This window comes from Enoplosus armatus, chromosome 7, assembly GCF_043641665.1.
Source record: "Enoplosus armatus isolate fEnoArm2 chromosome 7, fEnoArm2.hap1, whole genome shotgun sequence".
NCBI classification, from domain to species: Eukaryota; Metazoa; Chordata; class Actinopteri; order Centrarchiformes; family Enoplosidae; genus Enoplosus; species Enoplosus armatus.
This window is the reverse complement of record NC_092186.1, coordinates 9457038-9480171: the sequence shown is the minus strand read 5'-3', so window position 1 is coordinate 9480171 and position 23134 is coordinate 9457038. Positions and strand designations below refer to the sequence as shown.

General features: G+C 39.8%; 4 protein-coding genes across 4 annotated transcripts; all 4 read left to right on the top strand.

The window, feature by feature from the left end:
- Positions 1–860: 860 nt before the first annotated feature.
- On the top strand, positions 861–5701 carry LOC139287251 (cytochrome P450 2J2-like). The gene is made up of 9 exons (XM_070908212.1): positions 861–1043; positions 1655–1817; positions 2145–2294; positions 2465–2625; positions 2713–2889; positions 3595–3736; positions 3867–4054; positions 4138–4279; positions 4417–5701. Exons 1-9 carry the CDS (start codon positions 861–863, stop codon positions 4590–4592), a joined length of 1482 nt encoding a protein of 493 aa, XP_070764313.1. The 3' UTR covers positions 4593–5701.
- A 767-nt stretch (positions 5702–6468) lies between these two features.
- LOC139287247 (cytochrome P450 2J6-like) lies at positions 6469–10694 on the top strand. The gene is made up of 9 exons (XM_070908209.1): positions 6469–6660; positions 7208–7373; positions 7468–7620; positions 7715–7875; positions 8050–8226; positions 8332–8470; positions 9561–9748; positions 9837–9978; positions 10178–10694. Exons 1-9 carry the CDS (start codon positions 6469–6471, stop codon positions 10351–10353), a joined length of 1494 nt encoding a protein of 497 aa, XP_070764310.1. The 3' UTR covers positions 10354–10694.
- A 1088-nt stretch (positions 10695–11782) lies between these two features.
- Positions 11783–16798, top strand: LOC139287453 (cytochrome P450 2J6-like). The gene is made up of 9 exons (XM_070908484.1): positions 11783–12177; positions 12785–12950; positions 13045–13197; positions 13292–13452; positions 13627–13803; positions 13909–14047; positions 15138–15325; positions 15407–15548; positions 15852–16798. The coding sequence occupies exons 1-9, from the start codon at positions 11986–11988 to the stop codon at positions 16025–16027; spliced, it is 1494 nt and encodes a 497-aa protein (XP_070764585.1). The 5' UTR covers positions 11783–11985; the 3' UTR covers positions 16028–16798.
- Positions 16799–17466: 668 nt separating this feature from the next.
- On the top strand, positions 17467–22821 carry LOC139288276 (cytochrome P450 2J6-like). Its single transcript, XM_070909554.1, has 9 exons — positions 17467–17861; positions 18469–18634; positions 18729–18881; positions 18976–19136; positions 19311–19487; positions 19593–19731; positions 21660–21847; positions 21929–22070; positions 22270–22821. The coding sequence occupies exons 1-9, from the start codon at positions 17670–17672 to the stop codon at positions 22443–22445; spliced, it is 1494 nt and encodes a 497-aa protein (XP_070765655.1). The 5' UTR covers positions 17467–17669; the 3' UTR covers positions 22446–22821.
- Positions 22822–23134: the final 313 nt, after the last annotated feature.

Below are 23134 nucleotides of genomic sequence, written 5' to 3'. Positions count from 1 at the left end.
TTATTGTACTTAAGTACACTTTTGAGGTACTTTACTTGGGTACACCCATTTGCTATTTTATACTTCACTAGATTTTGGGAAATATTATGTATAATAAACATAGAAGATTTTAATGTGAATTAGTGCTTTTGCTTTTGAAACTTAAAGTACATTTTGCTGACAATACTTCTGTATTTTTACTTTTTGAATGAAGGAGTTTTACTTACTTTACTTGTAATGGAGAATTTGTACATTGTTGTAATGGTACTTTTACTTCAGTGAAGGATATGAATACATCTTACAACACTGAACTGGGCAAAACAGGCAAAAGTACATTTTTGTCACAGGGGCCCCCAAAGTGGTTGTTCCAGCCATGATATGAGACCCAGAGAGTTCATTAGGTTACACTCAGGTTTAGGTTAGGGTAAAGGTAAGGGTTGGGGGTAGATGCATAATTGTGATGGTTAAGGTGAGAGCTAAGGGCTAGGAAAAGCATTATATCATTGAGGGTCCTCACAAGTATAGAAATAAAATCGTCAGGTGGAGGCGAAATGTCTCAAAATCTACCTTTATTACTGATAATTACAAAATATTTTAATTGCTGCACCCTTTTGTTGACTACTCAGAGAATCAATTACTGATAAATGACTGGTATTAAAATGAGAAGGAAGACTTCCTCGTGTCCATGTGATACACATTCATACAATCAGCAACCAGCTGGAAGAGTTCAAGCTCCAGAGTTGTTTTTCACTTCAGAGGTCCCGAGAGGCCACCAGTGTTACATAACATCCTTGTTGGGGCCTTTTTTCTCCAGTCTCCTCCACTCCTCTCTGCAGAAGCAAACTGTCATTTTACAGAAGGCTTTTTGAAATATCTTTACCATGATTTTTCAAGCGCTTTTTGAGTGTATGGACTTTACTGGCTGGCTGTTGTTCAGTTTCGTAGTGTTACTTTTGACTGATGTGTTCAGAAACTGGAGGCCACACACCTTTCCACCTGGACCCCCGGCTGTGCCTTTTCTAGGAAATATCTTCACTGGAGTCGACTTCAAATCAATGGAGAAGGTGAGGTGAACTGTGACACTTTACATGTGCATGAATGCATGTTCCAAGAGTAGAGTAGAGCCTTAACATCCAAGCGGCAATTTGTCTTACAGAAAGTTGCCTTGTCAACATGATGAGCACAAGAAATATTAATAAATAAATACACAATAGCATCATAAGATTGCAACTGAAACGTTTTTTCTAACCAACTGCTTTGATATCAGTGCATATTCATGTGAGTTTTATTTTCTATTTTACTTTGTAGGCTACAGAGGCTAAACAAAATAATGAAATAATGCAGCACCTCATGGAAAATTACTTCAAATCTTGAATATCAACGACAGTTGATATAAGTACTAATATATTTAGTACGTCATCTTAAAAAATAATGAAAAAATATATCAAACAAAGACAAACTGCATCAAGGCAGACGAACAGCGGTCATGAGGTAAAGCAGTATTATGAGCATCACGTGAGACCAAACCTTTGCAGCAGTGGTTACACTGGGGAGTTACTTCAAAGTTGGTCTTTTTTCACAAAGTGTTCATGTAATTGTCTAACATATTGAAAGAATACAAAAGTCTTTGTGAAATATTTCCTCTCTTGAAAAGTCATTTGTTTTTTAAATGCAGCTTGCTCAGGAGTACGGCCCAGTGTTCAGCCTGAGGAGAGGCAGTGAGAGGATGGTGTTTATTTCAGGATACAAGATGGTCAAAGAGGCTCTTGTTAACCAGCTGGACAGCTTTGTTGATCGACCTGTTCTCCCTCTCTTCCACGTTGTCTTCAAGGGCCTTGGTGAGTATGTGAGGGCATGAATGCACAGCACCACCAGTAAAGTGTCTTTTACTGTGTCAAGCTCCTTCTCTAGGGTAAAACTAAACCTTGTTATGCTGTGTTGAAGGATTTAACCAAAAATCACAGCTCAGTCAGCCAACTTGTGGCACAAACTCTCTGACCCTCCCAGCAAGGATACACTAAGCTCACAGCGGAGATTTGGGAGTGACAATAACAGTTTCTTTTCAACATAGGTGCTCACAAGCGATAGAATTTGTTATTCTGAAACTATATGCAACAATCTTTATGCAGGTCCTGTTTGCTATGTTAATAATTTGGTTCTTGCAGGCATAGCTTTGAGCAATGGTTACCTGTGGAAGAAGCAGAGGAAGTTTGCCAACACTCACCTGCGTTACTTTGGAGAGGGCCAGAAGTCACTGGAAACATACACTGAAGTGGAGAGCAACTTCCTCTGTGAAGCTTTCAAAGAGGAACAAGGCGAGTGGATTACAGAGACTCATCTATTAGTTCATGTGACTTGACTGCACTTAAGAAATACTGTGAACATTGTACCGTCCTCACATCACATTTGTGCAGATTGTAAATAAAGTGATTTTGCCTCCTAATGTGATTAATCATCACTTGAATTGAATTCAACACCTTCTCAGGAAGACCATTCAACCCCCACTACATTATAAGGTATGGAGTGAGCAACATCATCTCCTCTACGCTCTTCGGACATCGCTTTGAATACAGTGATCAAAGCTTTCGCAAGATTCTGGAGTTGGACAATGAGGCTGTTGTGCTCGCCGGCTCTGCTCAGACTCAGGTAATTCCTGATCTGCCTCAGCAATTATGTTGTGATCATGAAAACAACCGGGTCTCTTACTGATTTGAGAGTTTGTCCCATCTATAGCTGTACGATGCCTTCCCTGGCTTGCTGCAGTACCTGCCAGGACCTCACCAGACTGTCCACGCCAACTACAAGGAGATCGTGACTTTCCTGAAAAAGGAGATAGAGAAGCACCAGGAGGAGTGGAACCCCGATGACCCTCGAGATTATATTGATGCATATCTGGTAGAGATGGAGAAGGTATTGCCACATTTTTAGTGAAGCTCCCTGGAATCCTGGGAAAGGATAGGTTAACAAATGATTCACGTTTGTCTTAAACAACAGTGAGGTGGCCATGTGAACTATGAGAGCGTTTACTTGCTGGAATCATTCCTCTTGTTCATACTGGCCATACAGATCCCTTCCTACTGCGATTCCAATGGAAATGGAGCCATCGTTAATGTTATTAGTAACCCCTGTGCTGCTTTTCCTGCTATGATAAGTCAAAATGTCTGATGAGAAAAATGCCAATGAGGTAAAATGACGATAGATTTGTTAATGCTTATCTCATGCCACTAAAATATTTTCGGTTCAACCTGGCTCAAAAACCTTACCAGCTATTTCATCATATTGTCTGATTTACGGCTAATCTTTACAACCAAGATACGATTAAAAACCTTTTCACACATCAATACTTCAAGACATGAGTCACAGAATCACTCTTAACCATGACAAGATGTCTACATACATATTAGTTGTTGCAGTTATGATGAAACAACAGCTCCAATGAGCCATGCTGACATGGCGCTGTTAATGTGAACACACTCTTGATAATTTACTGGGAAACTAAGAGTTCTGAAAGAAGGTATATTATCAAGTCCTTGCTGGCATGTTCCATCTATGTAAAAACTAGCCCATGAGAGCATGGCTCTGTGTATAATGTGTTTTCTGCTGACGTGTTGCCAGAAAAAGGAGGACCCCCAGGCTGGCTTCAACATTGAGAACCTGCTGGTCTGCACCCTCGACCTGATTGAGGCTGGGACAGAAACAACTGCCACCACTTTACGCTGGGCCCTCGTATACATGATGCATTACCCAGAGATACAGCGTTAGTAGCTTATTAATCACAGTGAGCACAGGAGTATTTTCATGAAGGTTATAGATGGTTTTGTGCTATTTCATGTGTATAATGTCCAAAGTGCTGCCCACTGTAGTCGTGACTCTGCTTCCTCACTCAGAGAAGGTCCAGGAAGAGATAGACAGAGTGATCGGACAGTCTCGTCAGCCCAACATGGCCGACAGACCAAACCTTCCCTACACTGACGCGGTCATCCATGAGACTCAAAGGATGGGAAATATTGTTCCCCTGGGATTCCCCAAAATGGCCAGTAAAGACACTATACTGGGAGGATACTTCATACCTAAGGTAAAGGACTGTTTACCACTCACCCAGGGATAAATGACAACCTGTAAAATTTGTATTAACATCACATGACTCCCTTTTTCCAGGGCACAGGTATTAGTACAATCCTTGCGTCTGTGCTGCTTGATAAGAATGAGTGGGCGACTCCAGATATCTTTAATCCTGAGCATTTCTTGGATTCCAAGGGCAAGTTCTGCAGAAGAGAAGCCTTCTTACCGTTTTCAGCAGGTTTGCTCCATACTCCTCCACTTTCAGTGACACTATTCATCTTACAGGAATTACTCCCAACACACAGTGGTTCAGGTTAGCAGCACGTGGGTTAGGAATCTGCTAACCCAAAGCTGCTGTCGACTGTTTCCCCACAGGTAAACGAGTGTGTTTGGGGGAGCACATGGCCAGAATGGAGCTGTTCCTGTTATTTACATCTCTCCTCCAACGCTTCGCCCTCTCTCCTGTTCCTGGAGAAATGCCCAGCTTGAAGGGCGTGCTGGGCTTCACTCATTCCCCCGAGGAGTTCAGGGTGACAGCTGTGCCTCGCTGATTTTCCCAAAGCACCAGCACAAAGCCTCAATGATCTCTGAGACAAAACAAAAACCAAATCAAAGATCCTAGATCTCAGGTTCAAATCATCTATGTTTGTGATCTTGACTGAAACGGTGGCATAGTGATCCCATATCTGACTCGCAGCTGAAAACTAGTTTGCATAATATATGAACATTCTCCACCAAAATGAATATAAGGATATACTTATTGTTTCAAAACCAGACAGCAGATGCCATGGATTTGGTTCTTACGGGTAATTAAATCACCAGTACTCCCATGGTCCTCCCACAGAGGAGTTATTTTGCCTGTGTAGGTGTATCTTAAAACTGCGTGAGTGTCTACAATCAGAATTAATTAACATTTGCCCAACTTTCATGTTACTTACCCCTTGTTGAAGAACTGAAAACACCTGTGTGAGAGAAGACCACAAATAACAGCTTTACACTTTGCAAAGTTTGGGGTGGTGATATTACATTCTCACTTAAATGAAGATGTTTAAACAAACTAAATAAATCCTCTGTTATACACTATATTTGCACTGATACAATATCTATCACATGGTCTGACAAGGTTTTATCTACTGTATTTCAGATAATTTGATAACATGGTCATTAAAATTCATAAAACTGTTGATCCATTAAATGTTACATAATGTAATGAGCTAATATTGACGTGATCATTTATCAATATTGAGCAACAGGAGATCAGATGACACATTATGCATTCATATATCCATTAGATCATGATGTCTTGCATCAGCTCCACATTAGTAAAGCAGTTTAGTTAGTTTAGTTTAGTTAGTTTAGTTTAGTTTAGTTTGTATCTAGGACAGTTTTAGGGAATTATCTTTTGCGATCTCATGCACTTGAGTAAGATAAAATGTGTGAAAGAATTTAAGGTTATCCTCTTTTATTTTGTTACTTGTAAGTGAAATATGTATTCTACTGCATATACATGCCTAGGCCGTATTCCCAGATTTTTTTTAACGAGGAGGTAAAAGAAGAATTAGAGAAGATACCATACAATTCTCAGATTTTGCCATCACTTTATCCTCTACTTCTGTTAACTCAAACAATAATGTCTTTTCTTTAATAAGGGAATGCACAAAACTGAAAATATCTTTAATATCTTTAATATTGTGTGTTTTATTCTGTTTTTTAATCAATAAATGATTTTAGTTGTACCCCAGAGTTGTCTATTTACTTAAATTGATTATCAACAGTTTAAAGAAGACAGGGTTTTGTTGACAAGGCGAGAACTTGGGGGTAGTGGTGGAAAGCTTTGCAAAAAGTGTTTGCAAAATACGGAAAATTGGGTAATGCTCCTCTGTATTCTTTATCTGTTGAAAACCTTTGACAAATATTACATGGTGTTAGCTTCCAAAACACACCACTAACATGATCAATAAATACATTTCTGTTATTTCTTTTTGAAGATTAGTTTTTGGGCAGTTTGCCTTTAATTGACAGAGATACAGAGAGGGAGGGGGGGTGGGGGGGGGGGGTGACATGCAGCATACGGCCCCAGGCCGGAATCGAACCTGCAGCCTTTGTATATTAGATGGGTGAGCTACAGGGCTCCCCGCATTTCTGCTATTTCTATAGACTATGTCATGTCATACGTACTTTGGCAGAGATCTTGTTGAAAGTAGGCGCGTCTGTAGTTGGTTATGTAAGAACACTGTCACAAGCACCTTTGTACGGACTCTGATTTACTGTTTTTTCTATCCTGTAATGTTGTTGTAAAGTTGTGCGTGAGAGTGAGGACCATAACACAGGTGTAAACTGGCATTATAAAGGCGTTTCAACTGAGGAAGAAGAGAGTCTTGAAAAGCACAGACCTTCCTGCTGCTGCTGGTTTAACTCTCTTTAATGATGTGGCTCTATAACTTTTTGCTGGGTTTTGACCTCAAGGTGGTATTGCTGTTTGTTTTTATTTTCCTCCTAATAGCAGACTTCTTCAAAAACAGGAATACTCCAAATTATCCTCCTGGACCGTTGGCTCTTCCCCTTGTGGGGAATTTCCTCAGTGTGGACAACAAACATCCACACCTTTATTTTACCAAGGTAAAGTTTAATACACAAGATGTTTCACCTTACAGGGATTGTGAGCTTTAAGGATCAAAGATTAAAAGTGATATAATTGCTACTAGAACAGTTTTCTAGTTTTCTAGTTGTTTTTACTGTGCATATTTTCAGTTTTCAGTCTGAATGTTATTGCGAATTCTAATAATTTAAACTATTAATTTAAATAACATTTGTTATTGTCCACAATAACAACTTTGTCAACAAACCAAAAAAGTGGAAGCTTTTTTAATTATTTCTTATTAATATGCCCAGTTTATAACACTAAATAGTTCACACACTTCAGGAAATGTGAATTTGCATTTTAATTTCTCTTTTTTATATAGAAACTAATGGCAAATGCTGATATCTGGTGGTCAGATGTTAATTGAAAATATAAATGGAAATTCTGATCTTAGCACATCTGGTAGCCGTTTGTTCCTCATTGTGCATGGGTAGGTTTTGTTTTTGAACAGTTTAAACTGTGCATATGATGCAGTAGTGTGTTGTGGTTCATCAGTGTGCTTGTTCCTTGATGTATTGTCCACAGCTGGCTGACGTCTATGGGAATGTGTTCAGCGTCCGCCTCGGCAGTGACAAGATTGTGTTTGTGTCAGGGTACAAGATGGTGAAGGAAGCCATAGTGACACAAGCTGAGAACTTTGTGGATCGACCTTACAATGCAATAGCTGAAAGGTTTTACTCAGGAAACTCAGGTCTACAAATTTCTCTCTTTCTTTTGTCTCATGCTGTGCAGAAATGAGTTCCCCTGAGTCATTAACCCAACTGCCTCTGCATGCTTGTGTCTAGGTGGTCTGTTCATGAGCAATGGTGAAATATGGAAGAGACAGCGACGCTTTGCCTTGTCTACCTTACGTAGCTTTGGCCTGGGCAAAAGCACCATGGAGCAGAATATCTGTGAGGAGATCCAACACCTGCAGGAGGAGATGGAGAAAGAGAAAGGTGGTGCACAATGAGTACAAAATAAGCTCATAATCAGCAGCATCAGCTCTTCAGCAGTATGGCATTGTCTAACTAATGGACTTCTCTCCTCCAGGTGAACCTTTCAACCCAGCAGGCCTCTTCAACAACGCTGTGTCCAACATCATTTGCCAGCTGGTGATGGGGAAACGGTTTGACTACAGCGACGACAACTTCCAGCTCATGTTGAAGTATCTGTCTGAAGTTCTTTGGCTAGAGGGCTCTATATGGGGTCTGGTAAGTCAGTAATATCCATTCAGTTCAATCATTGTCAGAGAGAGCATTGTGATGGGATTGTGGGAGTCCTCTGTAACCGACTGAGAGGCCCATGTCTGTGGAGAAAATGTATTACAAAAAGTGAAAGGTGATGTGAATGAAAGGTTCTCTCATCTACTGTTTTCTTCCGAGTAGCTGTATGAGTCATTCCCCGGAGTGATGAAGTGTTTGCCGGGTCCTCACAACAAATTGTTCAGCCACTTCAACACCATCAAAGACTTCATCAGTCAGGAGATAAAGAGGCACAAGAAGGACCTGGACCACAACAATCCCCGGGACTACATTGATACTTTCATAATTGAAATGGAGAATGTATGTGAACATTTGCATTGTACACACTGCTCTGTACAACACCGTGTAGCCCTTCCTGTCAATCTACCAGTCATTCACCACTATCTTCTCTGCATTTCTGAATAGCACAAAGAGTCTGACCTGGGCTTCACTGAGACCAATCTGGCTCTGTGCTCTCTGGATTTGTTCATGGCTGGAACGGAGACCACCTCCACCACTTTGCTGTGGGCTTTGGTTTTCCTCATCAAAAACCCGGATATCAACGGTAAGTGATGTGCTAGGCCTCACGCTGAGCTAACTGTGAAACAGTCTGTGAGGCTGTAGGCACAGTGGTGATTTGAGCTAAATGCTAACTTCAGCATGCTAAAATGCATACAATTACAATGCTAACATGATGTTCACCATCTTAGTTTAGCATGATAGCATGCTAATTAGAACTAAACACAAAGTACAACAGAGGCTGATGGGAATGTCATTAGTATTTCAGGTATATGGTCATAAACCACAGAATTGGACTAATTAAAATTTAGACCTGATGATGGCGCTACAGGAAAAGTCAGGAGATTACCAAAGTTAATACAATCCATCCTTAGGGCAACATGACTATATGTATAAATTACATGAGAATCCATCCAATAGTTGCTGAGTTATTTCACTGAAAGCCAAAAATGTCAGGGGATCACCATAGTCATTAGGATTCATCCTCTGGGGATCATGAACATTTGTACCAAATTTTGTGCCAATCCATTTAACAGTTGTTGAGATATTTCAGTCTGGACCAAAGTGACAACATTGCCATCCTTAGAGTCATGTCGCTAGCATGGCTAGAAATGACAGGGATTATTTTTTATGTCTTAAATTCTCTTTCAACGTTTACCCAAAGAGATTAGTGGCCTTTAAAAGCTATATGTCCAAATTTGAAGTCATGTCTAGTGTTAGTGGATAAATCTTTGAAGAAGCAGAGCAGTTAAACCATTCAAATGAATACTTTTCTTTGTAATGTTCAGTCCAGGAAGCTAAAATTAACAGCAGAGGAAAAAAGGTTTAAGGCAACAACCTGATCCAGAAAATCACCCTCATTTACAAACAAGTTTTAATGCGAACAATTACAGGAAAATTTCAATTTTTTTCAAGTCTGTCAATACCTACATATCTATATGTTTTTGTTCGCCACAATCATTCCTACTGTCCACATGATCGCCCTTAAACAAAATCTCAATGTAAATGATGGGGGACAAAATCCACTGCCCTCACTTTGTGTAAATATTAGCATATCAAGACATTTAGATGTAATTCCAAGTTTTTCTCCCCCTGTTGTTACAAGCTTAATTCCTTAAATTGTCTTGTATTTATAGACAAAGTCCAGGCAGAGATAGACAGAGTGATCGGACACACCCGCCAGCCCAGTATGGCTGACAGACCCAACCTGCCATACACTGACGCTGTCATCCACGAGATCCAGAGGATGGGAAACATCGTTCCTCTCAATGGACTCAGAATGGCCGCCAAGGACACGACACTGGGTGGTTACTTCATACCCAAGGTGCATTTAATACACAGTTCTTAACAGGATTATCTCTAAAATGTGAGTGTTGATGTTGCAGCATTGCTTAGTGGGTCTTGTTTTTTAGGGTACAACAATACTGCCCAACCTGACCTCTGTGCTGTTCGACAAGACTGAATGGGAGACTCCAGACACCTTCAACCCAGGACACTTCCTGGATGCTGAGGGAAAGTTTGTGAAGAGAGAAGCTCTCCTGCCTTTCTCTGCAGGTAAACCACATTCACCTCAATCTGAAGTATAACCTGAACCAGAATAAGTTTTATCCTGAGCTTGTGTGTTTGTGGACTCTTCAAGTTTTGTATGTATTCTAATGCTTTTCTTAATGTTCCTATGTAAAGCCCTTTGAGTTGCCTCTGTGTTTGAAATGTTCTACATAAATAAAGCTGTCTTGTCTCGCTTTACCTTCAGGGAAACGTGTGTGTCTCGGAGAAGGCCTCGCCAAGATGGAGCTGTTCCTCTTTTTGGTCGGTTTGCTGCAGAAGTTCTCCTTCTCCGTTCCTGATGGAATAGAGTTGAGTACAGAAGGAGTTACCGGAACTACACGTGTACCACACCCCTTCAAGATTTACGCCAAGGCTCGCTGAATTAAGCAACATCTCACAAACCATTTTTATCTAACCAATATGTAACAGACAAGACTTTAGAAACGCTTTAGAAGAGATAGCTGTAGTTTTTAATCTCAACCTTTCACTGTTGTGTGATTGCCTCATGTACTGAGAACCTCTTCCTTCTCGGCCTGTACACCTAATTCAGTGGGATAAATGAAAATGTTATTTTATTTATATTATTGTTTATAAGACATTTTCCTTTGTCCTTGTTATTAATGACAATGTGTATAAAGACTTCATAAACAGTCATTCTTTAAACTTACAATCAAGCTGTATTGGTTAAGGTTTCTTTATAGTAATGATCAGTTATATCATGTATGAGCCATTAGTTAATAAAGAACTGAAATCATTAAACCATTTCAACACATTTATTAATCACTAAGAAAAGTTTTATTGATTTGTGTCACAAGCCGTTGGAAGTAACTGCAAATCATTTATAAATCATTAATTGTTGGTTTTTTTTAATATATCAGTTTAATCGTGAATAATTAGCCTATTACACAAAAACACTTAAAAACCACTGCATGAAAAATTCAAACATGTCTTGTTTTGGCACCATCTAGTGGTAATATCAAGAATGACAGTAGAAAGCTGTGCACACTATAAAGCGTAACATACCTAACATTACACATTGATTGCACCAACTTTCACCAGGGTGGTCTAATTTTCTACAAACAAACTTAATATTATGCCAAGATAATAATTTGGAAGATGTTAAAATGTAACACATGATAACATTAAAGGTACTATTTGTGACAATTTACATGTATTAATCGCTTTTTTATTGCCAATGTGTGAACAACAAGGATCCACCTAACTTTCCACCAGGACCACCAGCTCTCCATCTTTTAGGAAACGTCTTCAGTATTGAATCCAAACATCCTGACCAAGTTAAGATGACAGAATCATATTTTCATTGTATGCAGTGGCGTTTTTGTGATTTCTGAAAATTCAATGAAAACTTGAGCAAAAGGGGGAAAAAAGCTATTCAGTAATAACTCCTCAACTTTATTATATAGCAGACATGTCCTCAAACAAGGGGAAATTAAAAAGAATATTAAAATGTTTGTAGCAGGAAACAAAGCAAAAAACCTGTTGACGGTAAGTCACAGTGTCACTGAAATATGCATCAGAGTCACATGTCCACGATTGACTCTGTTTACAGTATGAACAACCAATCTCAGTCAAAGGGCACTGAGAGACAGTGGAGGTTTTGCTATGATCCATATGATAAAACACTTATCACCAGCTGAGGTTGTTGTTGCTCATGAGTGATTGTCATAGGACTGCAATGTTTAAGCATAATAATACTTTATTATTATTATTAGTTCTTATTACTAGGTTATACGTGCTGTAAGAGAGGTCTTGTTTGCGTAGGGAAAAGTAGGTGTAGCTGCAGCTGTTATGTAAGAACACTGCCACAAGCACCTTTGTACAGACTCAGAATTTTATTTTTCAGCTGTGTATCCTGTAATATTAGCATTGTGTGAATGTGTGGATCAGAAGAGGATTAAATCAAGTTTGAACAAGCATTATAAAGCAACAGGCGTTTCAACTGAGGAAGAAGAGAGTCTTGAGAAGCTGCTGCTGGTTTAACTCTCTTTGAAGATGTGGCTTTACAATTTTTTGCTGGGTTTCGACCTCAAGGCGGTATTACTGTTTATTTTTATTTTCCTCCTAATAGCAGACTTCTTCAAAAACAGGAATCCTCCAAATTATCCTCCTGGACCGTTGGCTCTTCCCCTTGTGGGGAATTTCCTCAGTGTGGACAACAAACATCCACACCTTTATTTTACCAAGGTAAAGTTTAATACACAAGATGTTTCACCTTATGAGAATTTTGAGCTTTAAGGATCAAAGATTAAAAGTGATATACTTGCTAAAGGCTTTTATTAATACATTTTAGATTTATTAAAACAGTTGTTTTCTAGTTTTGTTTTTCAATGAGTTTTTACTGTGCATATTTTCAATTTTAAGAGTGAATTTTATTGAGACATTCTAATGCATTTTAACTATTTGATTAGTTTCACTGAATTTATCTGAATCCTTCACAAACACAGTTGTGTAATTGCTATCGGGATAGTGGCATAAGTGGACAATAACAACATGTATAACTTTGTCATACCAAAATGGAAGCCATTTCAATTATTTTTATTAATTCATTCTTTGTGAATGTAACTCTAAATTGTTCACACACTTCAGGAAATGTGCATTTGTGTTTAAATTACAATTTTCTAACTGATATCTGGTGGTCAAATTGTAAATATAAATGGAAATTCTGATCTTAGCACATCTGGTAGTCCATTTGTTTTTGGTTTTAGGTTTTGTAACAATTTAAACTGTGCATATGATGCAGTAGTGTGTTGTGGTTCATCAGTGTGCTTGTTCCTTGATGTATTGTCCACAGCTGGCTGACGTCTATGGGAATGTGTTCAGCGTCCGCCTCGGCAGTGACAAGATTGTGTTTGTGTCGGGGTACAAGATGGTGAAGGAAGCCATAGTGACACAAGCTGAGAACTTTGTGGATCGACCTTACAATGCAATGGCTGAAAGGTTTTACTCAGGAAACTCAGGTCTACAAATCTCTCTCTTTCTTTTGTCTCATGCTGTGCAGAAAGGAGTTCCCCTGAGTCATTAACCCAACTGCCTCTGCATGCTTGTGTCTAGGTGGTCTGTTCATGAGCAATGGTGAAATATGGAAGAGACAGCGACGCTTTGCCTTGTCTACCTTACGTAGCTTTGGCCTGGGCAAAAGCACCATGGAGCAGAATATCTGTGAGGAGATCCGACACCTGCAGGAGGAGATGGAGAAAGAGAAAGGTGGTGCACAATGAGTACAAAATAAGCTCATAATCAGCAGCATCAGCTCTTCAGCAGTATGGCATTGTCTAACTAATGGACTTCTCTCCTCCAGGTGAACCTTTCAACCCAGCAGGCCTCTTCAACAACGCTGTGTCCAACATCATTTGCCAGCTGGTGATGGGGAAACGGTTTGACTACAGCGACGACAACTTCCAGCTCATGTTGAAGTATCTGTCTGAAGTTCTTTGGCTAGAGGGCTCTATATGGGGTCTGGTAAGTCAGTAATATCCATTCAGTTCAATCATTGTCAGAGAGAGCATTGTGATGGGATTGTGGGAGTCCTCTGTAACCGACTGAGAGGCCCATGCCTGTGGAGAAAATTTATTACAAAAAGTGAAAGGTGATGTGAATGAAAGGTTCTCTCATCTACTGTTTTCTTCCGAGTAGCTGTATCAGTCATTCCCCGGAGTGATGAAGTGTTTGCCGGGTCCTCACAACAAATTGTTCAGCCACTTCAACACCATCAAAGACTTCATCAGTCAGGAGATAAAGAGGCACAAGAAGGACCTGGACCACAACAATCCCCGGGACTACATTGATGCTTTCATCATTGAAATGGAGAATGTATGTGAACATTTGCATTGTACACACTGCTCTGTACAACACCGTGTAGCCCTTCCTGTCAATCTACCAGTCATTCACCACTATCTTCTCTGCATTTCTGAATAGCACAAAGAGTCTGACCTGGGCTTCACTGAGACCAATCTGGCTCTGTGCTCTCTGGATTTGTTCATGGCTGGAACGGAGACCACCTCCACCACTTTGCTGTGGGCTTTGGTTTTCCTCATCAAAAACCCGGATATCAACGGTAAGTGATGTGCTAGGCCTCACGCTGAGCTAACTGTGAAACAGTCTGTGAGGCTGTAGGCACAGTGGTGATTTGAGCTAAATGCTAACTTCAGCATGCTAAAATGCATACAATTACAATGCTAACATGATGTTCACCATCTTAGTTTAGCATGATAGCATGCTAATTAGAACTAAACACAAAGTACAACAGAGGCTGATGGGAATGTCATTAGTATTTCAGGTATATGGTCATAAACCACAGAATTGGACTAATTAAAATTTAGACCTGATGATGGCGCTACAGGAAAAGTCAGGAGATTACCAAAGTTAATACAATCCATCCTTAGGGCAACATGACTATATGTATAAATTACATGAGAATCCATCCAATAGTTGCTGAGTTATTTCACTGAAAGCCAAAAATGTCAGGGGATCACCATAGTCATTAGGATTCATCCTCTGGGGATCATGAACATTTGTACCAAATTTTGTGCCAATCCATTTAACAGTTGTTGAGATATTTCAGTCTGGACCAAAGTGACAACATTGCCATCCTTAGAGTCATGTCGCTAGCATGGCTAGAAATGACAGGGATTATTTTTTATGGCTTAAATTCTCTTTCAACGTTTACCCAAAGAGATTAGTGGCCTTTAAAAGCTATATGTCCAAATTTGAAGTCATGTCTAGTGTTAGTGGATAAATCTTTGAAGAAGCAGAGCAGTTAAACCATTCAAATGAATACTTTTCTTTGTAATGTTCAGTCCAGAAAGCTAAAATTAACAGCAGAGGAAAAAAGGTTTAAGGCAACAACCTGATCCAGAAAATCACCCTCATTTACAAACAAGTTTTAATGCGAACAATTACAGGAAAATTTCAATTTTTTTCAAGTCTGTCAATACCTACATATCTATATGTTTTTGTTCGCCACAATCATTCCTACTGTCCACATGATCGCCCTTAAACAAAATCTCAATGTAAATGATGGGGGACAAAATCCACTGCCCTCACTTTGTGTAAATATTAGCATATCAAGACATTTAGATGTAATTCCAAGTTTTTCTCCCCTTGTTGTTACAAGCTTAATTCCTTAAATTGTCTTGTATTTATAGACAAAGTCCAGGCAGAGATAGACAGAGTGATCGGACACACCCGCCAGCCCAGTATGGCTGACAGACCCAACCTGCCCTACACTGACGCTGTCATCCACGAGATCCAGAGGATGGGAAACATCGTTCCTCTCAATGGACTCAGAATGGCCGCCAAGGACACGACACTGGGTGGTTACTTCATACCCAAGGTGCATTTAATACACAGTTCTTAACAGGATTATCTCTAAAATGTGTTCTTGCAGCATTGATTAGTGGGTCTTGTTTTTTAGGGTACAACAATACTGCCCAACCTGACCTCTGTGCTGTTCGACAAGACTGAATGGGAGACTCCAGACACCTTCAACCCAGGACACTTCCTGGATGCTGAGGGAAAGTTTGTGAAGAGAGAAGCTCTCCTGCCTTTCTCTGCAGGTAAACCACATTCACCTCAATCTGAAGTATAACCTGAACCAGAATAAGTTTTATCCTGAGCTTGTGTGTTTGTGGACTCTTCAAGTTTTGTATGTATTCTCAGAATCAGAATCAGAATCAGAAACTGTTTATTGCCAAGTAACATACATTACAAGGAATTTGCTGTGGTCTGAAGGTGCTATTGTTTTGATAACAAAAAATTCTAATGCTTTTCTTAATGTTCCTATGTAAAGCCCTTTGAGTTGCCTCTGTGTTTGAAATGTTCTACATAAATAAAGCTGTCTTGTCTCGCTTTACCTTCAGGGAAACGTGTGTGTCTCGGAGAAGGCCTCGCCAAGATGGAGCTGTTCCTCTTTTTGGTCGGTTTGCTGCAGAAGTTCTCCTTCTCCGTTCCTGATGGAATAGAGTTGAGTACAGAAGGAGTTACCGGAACTACACGTGTACCACACCCCTTCAAGATTTACGCCAAGGCTCGCTGAATTAAGCAACATCTCACAAACCATTTTTATCTAACCAATATGTAACAGACAAGACTTTAGAAACGCTTTAGAAGAGATAGCTGTAGTTTTCAATCTCAACCTTTCACTGTTGTGTGATTGCCTCATGTACTGAGAACCTCTTCCTTCTCGGCCTGTACACCTAATTCAGTGGGATAGTTATTTTTACATAAAAATATTCTTGTATTAATGGCACTGTTTATAAGACATTTTCCTTTGTCCTTGTTATTAATGACAATGTGTATAAAGACTTCATAAACAGTCATTCTTTAAACTTACAATCAAGCTGTATTGGTTAAGGTTTCTTTATAGTAATGATCAGTTATATCATGTATGAGCCATTAGTTAATAAAGAACTGAAATCATTAAACCATTTCAACACATTTATTAATCACTAAGAAAAGTTTTATTGATTTGTGTCACAAGCCGTTGGAAGTAACTGCAAATCATTTATAAATCATTAATTGTTGGGTTTTTTTAATATATCAGTTTAATCGTGAATAATTAGCCTATTACACAAAAACACTTAAAAACCACTGCATGAAAAATTCAAACATGTCTTGTTTTGGCACCATCTAGTGGTAATATCAAGAATGACAGTAGAAAGCTGTGCACACTATAAAGCGTAACATACCTAACATTACACATTGATTGCACCAACTTTCACCAGGGTGGTCTAATTTTCTACAAACAAACTTAATATTATGCCAAGATAATAATTTGGAAAATGTTAAAATGTAACACATGGTAACATTAAAGGTACTATTTGTGACAATTTACATGTATTAATCGCTTTTTTATTGCCAATGTGTGAACAACAAGGATCCACCTAACTTTCCACCAGGACCACCAGCTCTCCATCTTTTAGGAAACGTCTTCAGTATTGAATCCAAACATCCTGACCAAGTTAAGATGACAGAATCATATTTTCATTGTATGCAGTGGCGTTTTTGTGATTTCTGAAAATTCAATGAAAACTTGAGCAAAAGGGGGAAAAAAGCTATTCAGTAATAACTCCTCAACTTTATTATATAGCAGACATGTCCTCAAACAAGGGGAAATTAAAAAGAATATTAAAATGTTTGTAGCAGGAAACAAAGCAAAAAACCTGTTGACGGTAAGTCACAGTGTCACTGAAATATGCATCAGAGTCACATGTCCACGATTGACTCTGTTTACAGTATGAACAACCAATCTCAGTCAAAGGGCACTGAGAGACAGTGGAGGTTTTGCTATGATCCATATGATAAAACACTTATCATCAGCTGAGGTTGTTGTTGCTCATGAGTGATTGTCATAGGACTGCAATGTTTAAGCATAATAATACTTTATTATTATTATTAGTTCTTATTACTAGGTTATACGTGCTGTAAGAGAGGTCTTGTTTGCGTAGGGAAAAGTAGGTGTAGCTGCAGCTGTTATGTAAGAACACTGCCACAAGCACCTTTGTACAGACTCAGAATTTTATTTTTCAGCTGTGTATCCTGTAATATTAGCATTGTGTGAATGTGTGGATCAGAAGAGGATTAAATCAAGTTTGAACAAGCATTATAAAGCAACAGGCGTTTCAACTGAGGAAGAAGAGAGTCTTGAGAAGCTGCTGCTGGTTTAACTCTCTTTGAAGATGTGGCTTTACAATTTTTTGCTGGGTTTTGACCTCAAGGCGGTATTACTGTTTATTTTTATTTTCCTCCTAATAGCAGACTTCTTCAAAAACAGGAATCCTCCAAATTATCCTCCTGGACCGTTGGCTCTTCCCCTTGTGGGAAATTTCCTCAGTGTGGACAACAAACATCCACACCTTTATTTTACCAAGGTAAAGTTTAATACACAAGATGTTTCACCTTACGGGAATTTTGAGCTTTAAGGATCAAAGATTAAAAGTGATATACTTGCTAAAGGCTTTTATTAATACATTTTAGATTTATTAAAACAGTTGTTTTCTAGTTTTGTTTTTCAATGAGTTTTTACTGTGCATATTTTCAGTTTTAAGAGTGAATTTTATTGAGACATTCTAATGCATTTTAACTATTTGATTAGTTTCACTGAATTTATCTGAATCCTTCACAAACACAGTTGTGTAATTGCTATCGGGATAGTGGCATACGTGGACAATAACAACATGTATAACTTTGTCATACCAAAATGGAAGCCATTTCAATTATTTTTATTAATTCATTCTTTGTGAATGTAACTCTAAATTGTTCACACACTTCAGGAAATGTGCATTTGTGTTTAAATTACAATTTTCTAACTGATATCTGGTGGTCAAATTGTAAATATAAATGGAAATTCTGATCTTAGCACATCTGGTAGTCCATTTGTTTTTGGTTTTAGGTTTTGTAACAATTTAAACTGTGCATATGATGCAGTAGTGTGTTGTGGTTCATCAGTGTGCTTGTTCCTTGATGTATTGTCCACAGCTGGCTGACGTCTATGGAAATGTGTTCAGCGTCCGCCTCGGCAGTGACAAGATTGTGTTTGTGTCGGGGTACAAGATGGTGAAGGAAGCCATAGTGACACAAGCTGAGAACTTTGTGGATCGACCTTACAATGCAATGGCTGAAAGGTTTTACTCAGGAAAATCAGGTCTACAAATCTCTCTCTTTCTTTTGTCTCATGCTGTGCAGAAAGGAGTTCCCCTGAGTCATTAACCCAACTGCCTCTGCATGCTTGTGTCTAGGTGGTCTGTTCATGAGCAATGGTGAAATATGGAAGAGACAGCGACGCTTTGCCTTGTCTACCTTACGTAGCTTTGGCCTGGGCAAAAGCACCATGGAGCAGAATATCTGTGAGGAGATCCGACACCTGCAGGAGGAGATGGAGAAAGAGAAAGGTGGTGCACAATGAGTACAAAATAAGCTCATAATCAGCAGCATCAGCTCTTCAGCAGTATGGCATTGTCTAACTAATGGACTTCTCTCCTCCAGGTGAACCTTTCAACCCAGCAGGCCTGTTCAACAACGCTGTGTCCAACATCATTTGCCAGCTGGTGATGGGGAAACGGTTTGACTACAGCGATGACAACTTCCAGCTCATGTTGAAGTATCTGTCTGAAATTCTTTGGCTAGAGGGCTCTATATGGGGTCTGGTAAGTCAGTAATATCCATTCAGTTCAATCATTGTCAGAGAGAGCATTGTGATGGGATTGTGGGAGTCCTCTGTAACCGACTGAGAGGCCCATGTCTGTGGAGAAAATTTATTACAAAAAGTGAAAGGTGATGTGAATGAAAGGTTCTCTCATCTACTGTTTTCTTCCGAGTAGCTGTATCAGTCATTCCCCGGAGTGATGAAGTGTTTGCCGGGTCCTCACAACAAAATGTTCAGCCACTTCAACACCATCCAAGACTTCATCAGTCAGGAGATAAAGAGGCATAAGAAGGACCTGGACCACAACAATCCCCAGGACTACATTGATGCTTTCATCATTGAAATGGAGAATGTATGTGAACATTTGCATTGTACACACTGCTCTGTACAACACCGTGTAGCCCTTCCTGTCAATCTACCAGTCATTCACCACTATCTTCTCTGCATTTCTGAATAGCACAAAGAGTCTGACCTGGGCTTCACTGAGACCAATCTGGCTCTGTGCTCTCTGGATTTGTTCATGGCTGGAACGGAGACCACCTCCACCACTTTGCTGTGGGCTTTGGTTTTCCTCATCAAAAACCCGGATATCAACGGTAAGTGATGTGCTAGGCCTCACGCTGAGCTAACTGTGAAACAGTAAGGTAACGAAAACAGTCTACAGACAGGCTACCAGCTCTATGAGGCTGCATTAAGCACAGTGGTGCTTTGAGCAATGCTCACAGGATTTTCACCATCTCAGTTTAGCGCATTAACATGCTAATAGGGGAAAAGTCAGGAGATCACCAAAGTCATTAGGATTCATCCTCTGGGGACCATGAACATTTGCACCAAATTTCATGGCAATCTGTTCAATAGTTGTTGAGAAATTTCAGTCTGGACCAAAGTGGGGGACCGACTGACCAACCGACAGAGCAACATTGTCATCCTAAAAATGTTTTTTATGGCTAATTTTCTCTTTCAAAGTTTACCCAAAGGGATTACTGGCATTTAAAGGCTACATGTCCAAATTTGAAGTCATGTCTAGCGATTTCTGGATAGATCTTCGAAGTAGCAGAGCAGTACTTTGTACTTTGTAATAGCAGAGGAAAAAAAGGTTAAAGGCAGCAACCTGATCCAGATAATCTCCCTCATTTGCAAACAGGTTTTGGAGCAAAGGATTAAAGGAAAAGTTCAAGTCAAAGTCTGTCAATACCTACATGCCCATATGTTTTTGTTTGCTCCAATCATTCCTACTGTCCACATGATACGCCTTTAAAGAAATCTCAAAGTAAATGATTGGGGACAAAATCCATATCAAGGCATTAAGATGCCATTCCAAGTTTTTCTCCCCCTGTTGCTACAAACTTAAAGGGACCTATTGTGCTTTTCCTTATTTTCTGTCATATGTATAATGTTACAATAACGAATATTCATATAACACATTGCCAAAGTTTCAAATAATGAGGTAAACGTAAATAAAAGTAAACCCTGTGAGCAAAAAGCTCAGGCTTCAGACTGCTCTGAATACTACGTTTGCCACGTTTTTTCTACTTTTGTGCCGAGCTGCTATCAGATAGCCACGGATTTCTTTATATGGTCATCTGCTCCAGGCACAGCAGTGACAGCACACCCACGAAGTACAGGGATGCGCTCATCCGCCTGCTCAGTCTGTCTAAGTTATTCAGATTTAGATGGCTTTACTTGATGCTAAAGTAATTGTTAACTACTGCTGTCTGTAGCTGTCGTTAGCTGTGCAGCTAGCGGTCCTCATAGTCATATATATCTAGATATACAGTATATCTATATCTATGCTTATAGCTAGCTGACTTTACTCTGACTCTCAGAGCCCGGGGCTGAAAACCTCCTCCTACCGGCGGACCAAAGCTCCTGCTAGCAGTGTAAACCCCAACACTCCCCCGGTGCTCAGAGCAAACTGAGCTAACGGCAGCTACAGTTTGCAGCAGTTACTTTATAAAGCTTTCTGTCCATCAGGAAACCATGTAAGTTACCAAGAGTTGAGGCAGAGCAGCCGGAAGACATCAGAGGGAAAACCAGAAAACATTTTCTCCATAAAATGATCGAGTTTCACCAAAATCAATGAATCAGTTGTGTGTTTTTGTACAGTAATCAGCGAGGGCCAGTCCCCAGAAACACTCCGCTCCGGAGGCATCTGTCGTTGTGCTATTTTTCAATTTCAGTTACTGCAGCTGTCATACGCCTTCTGGCACACTGGCAAGAGGTTGAAGCAGCGCCTGCTGTGTTCAGGGCTCAAAGGCTTCTCCCTGCCCCGCCTAGGCCTCAGGGAGCTGGCCAATCAGAAGAAAGTGGGCCTTTAGGGAGGGGGGCCTTAAAGAGACAGGAGCTCAAACAGCTTGTGTCAGACAGAGGGTGACCTGAGGGGCTGCATGAAGGGCCAGAATGAGATAAATGAGGACTTTTAACTGTGAATCATGCAAAGCTACTCTAGTGGAGTCCCAGAATAAAAACATAGGGCTGGAAATGTGCATAATAGGTTCCCTTTATTTCCTTCCTGTATTTCTAGACAAAGTCCACGCAGAGATAGACAGAGTGATCGGACACACTCGCCAGCCCACCATGGCTGACAGACCCAACCTGTCCTACACTGACGCTGTCATCCACGAGATCCAGAGGATGGGAAACATCATTCCCCTCAATGGACTCAGAATGGCCGGCAAGGACATGACACTGGGTGGTTACTTCATACCCAAGGTGCATTTAGTACATAGTTCTTAACAGGATTATCTCTAAAATGTGTTCTTGCAGCATTGCTTAGTGGGTCTTGTTTTTTAGGGTACAACAATACTGCCCAACCTGACCTCTGTGCTGTTCGACAAGACTGAATGGGAGACTCCAGACACCTTCAACCCAGGACACTTCCTGGATGCTGAGGGAAAGTTTGTGAAGAGAGAAGCTCTCCTGCCTTTCTCTGCAGGTAAACCACATTCACCTCAATCTGAAGTATAACCTGAACCAGAATAAGTTTTATCCTGAGCTTGTGTGTTTGTGGACTCTTCAAGTTTTGTATGTATTCTAATGCTTTTCTTAATGTTCCTATGTAAAGCCCTTTGAGTTGCCTCTGTGTTTGAAATGTTCTACATAAATAAAGCTGTCTTGTCTCGCTTTACCTTCAGGGAAACGTGTGTGTCTCGGAGAAGGCCTCGCCAAGATGGAGCTGTTCCTCTTTTTGGTCGGTTTGCTGCAGAAGTTCTCCTTCTCCGTTCCTGATGGAATAGAGTTGAGTACAGAAGGAGTTACCGGAACTACACGTGTACCACACCCCTTCAAGATTTACGCCAAGGCTCGCTGAATTAAGCAACATCTCACAAACCATTTTTATCTAACCAATATGTAACAGACAAGACTTTAGAAACGCTTTAGAAGAGATAGCTGTAGTTTTCAATCTCAACCTTTCACTGTTGTGTGATTGCCTCATGTACTGAGAACCTCTTCCTTCTCGGCCTGTACACCTAATTCAGTGGGATAGTTATTTTTACATAAAAATATTCTTGTATTAATGGCACTGTTTATAAGACATTTTTCTTTGTCCTTGTTATTAATGACAATGTGTATAAAGACTTCATAAACAGTCATTCTTTAAACTTACAATCAAGCTGTATTGGTTAAGGTTTCTTTATAGTAATGATCAGTTATATCATGTATAAGCCATTAGTTAATAAAGAACTGAAATCATTAAACCATTTCAACACATCTATTAACGACTAATAAATTATTTATCGATTTGTGTCACAAACCTGGTTTAAGCTATTGGTAAAAACTCACATACATTCTGGCAGGTGATTTACAAGCCATTGGAAGTAACTGCAAATCATTTTGAAATCATTAACAGTTTGTAAATAATTAACCTACTACACATCTTCAAACCGACTACATGAAGAATTAAAAAAGGTCTTACTTTGGCGCCATCTAGTAGTAGTATCAGGAATGACAGTAGACAGCAGCGCATGTTGTACAGCATAACATACGTAACATTACACA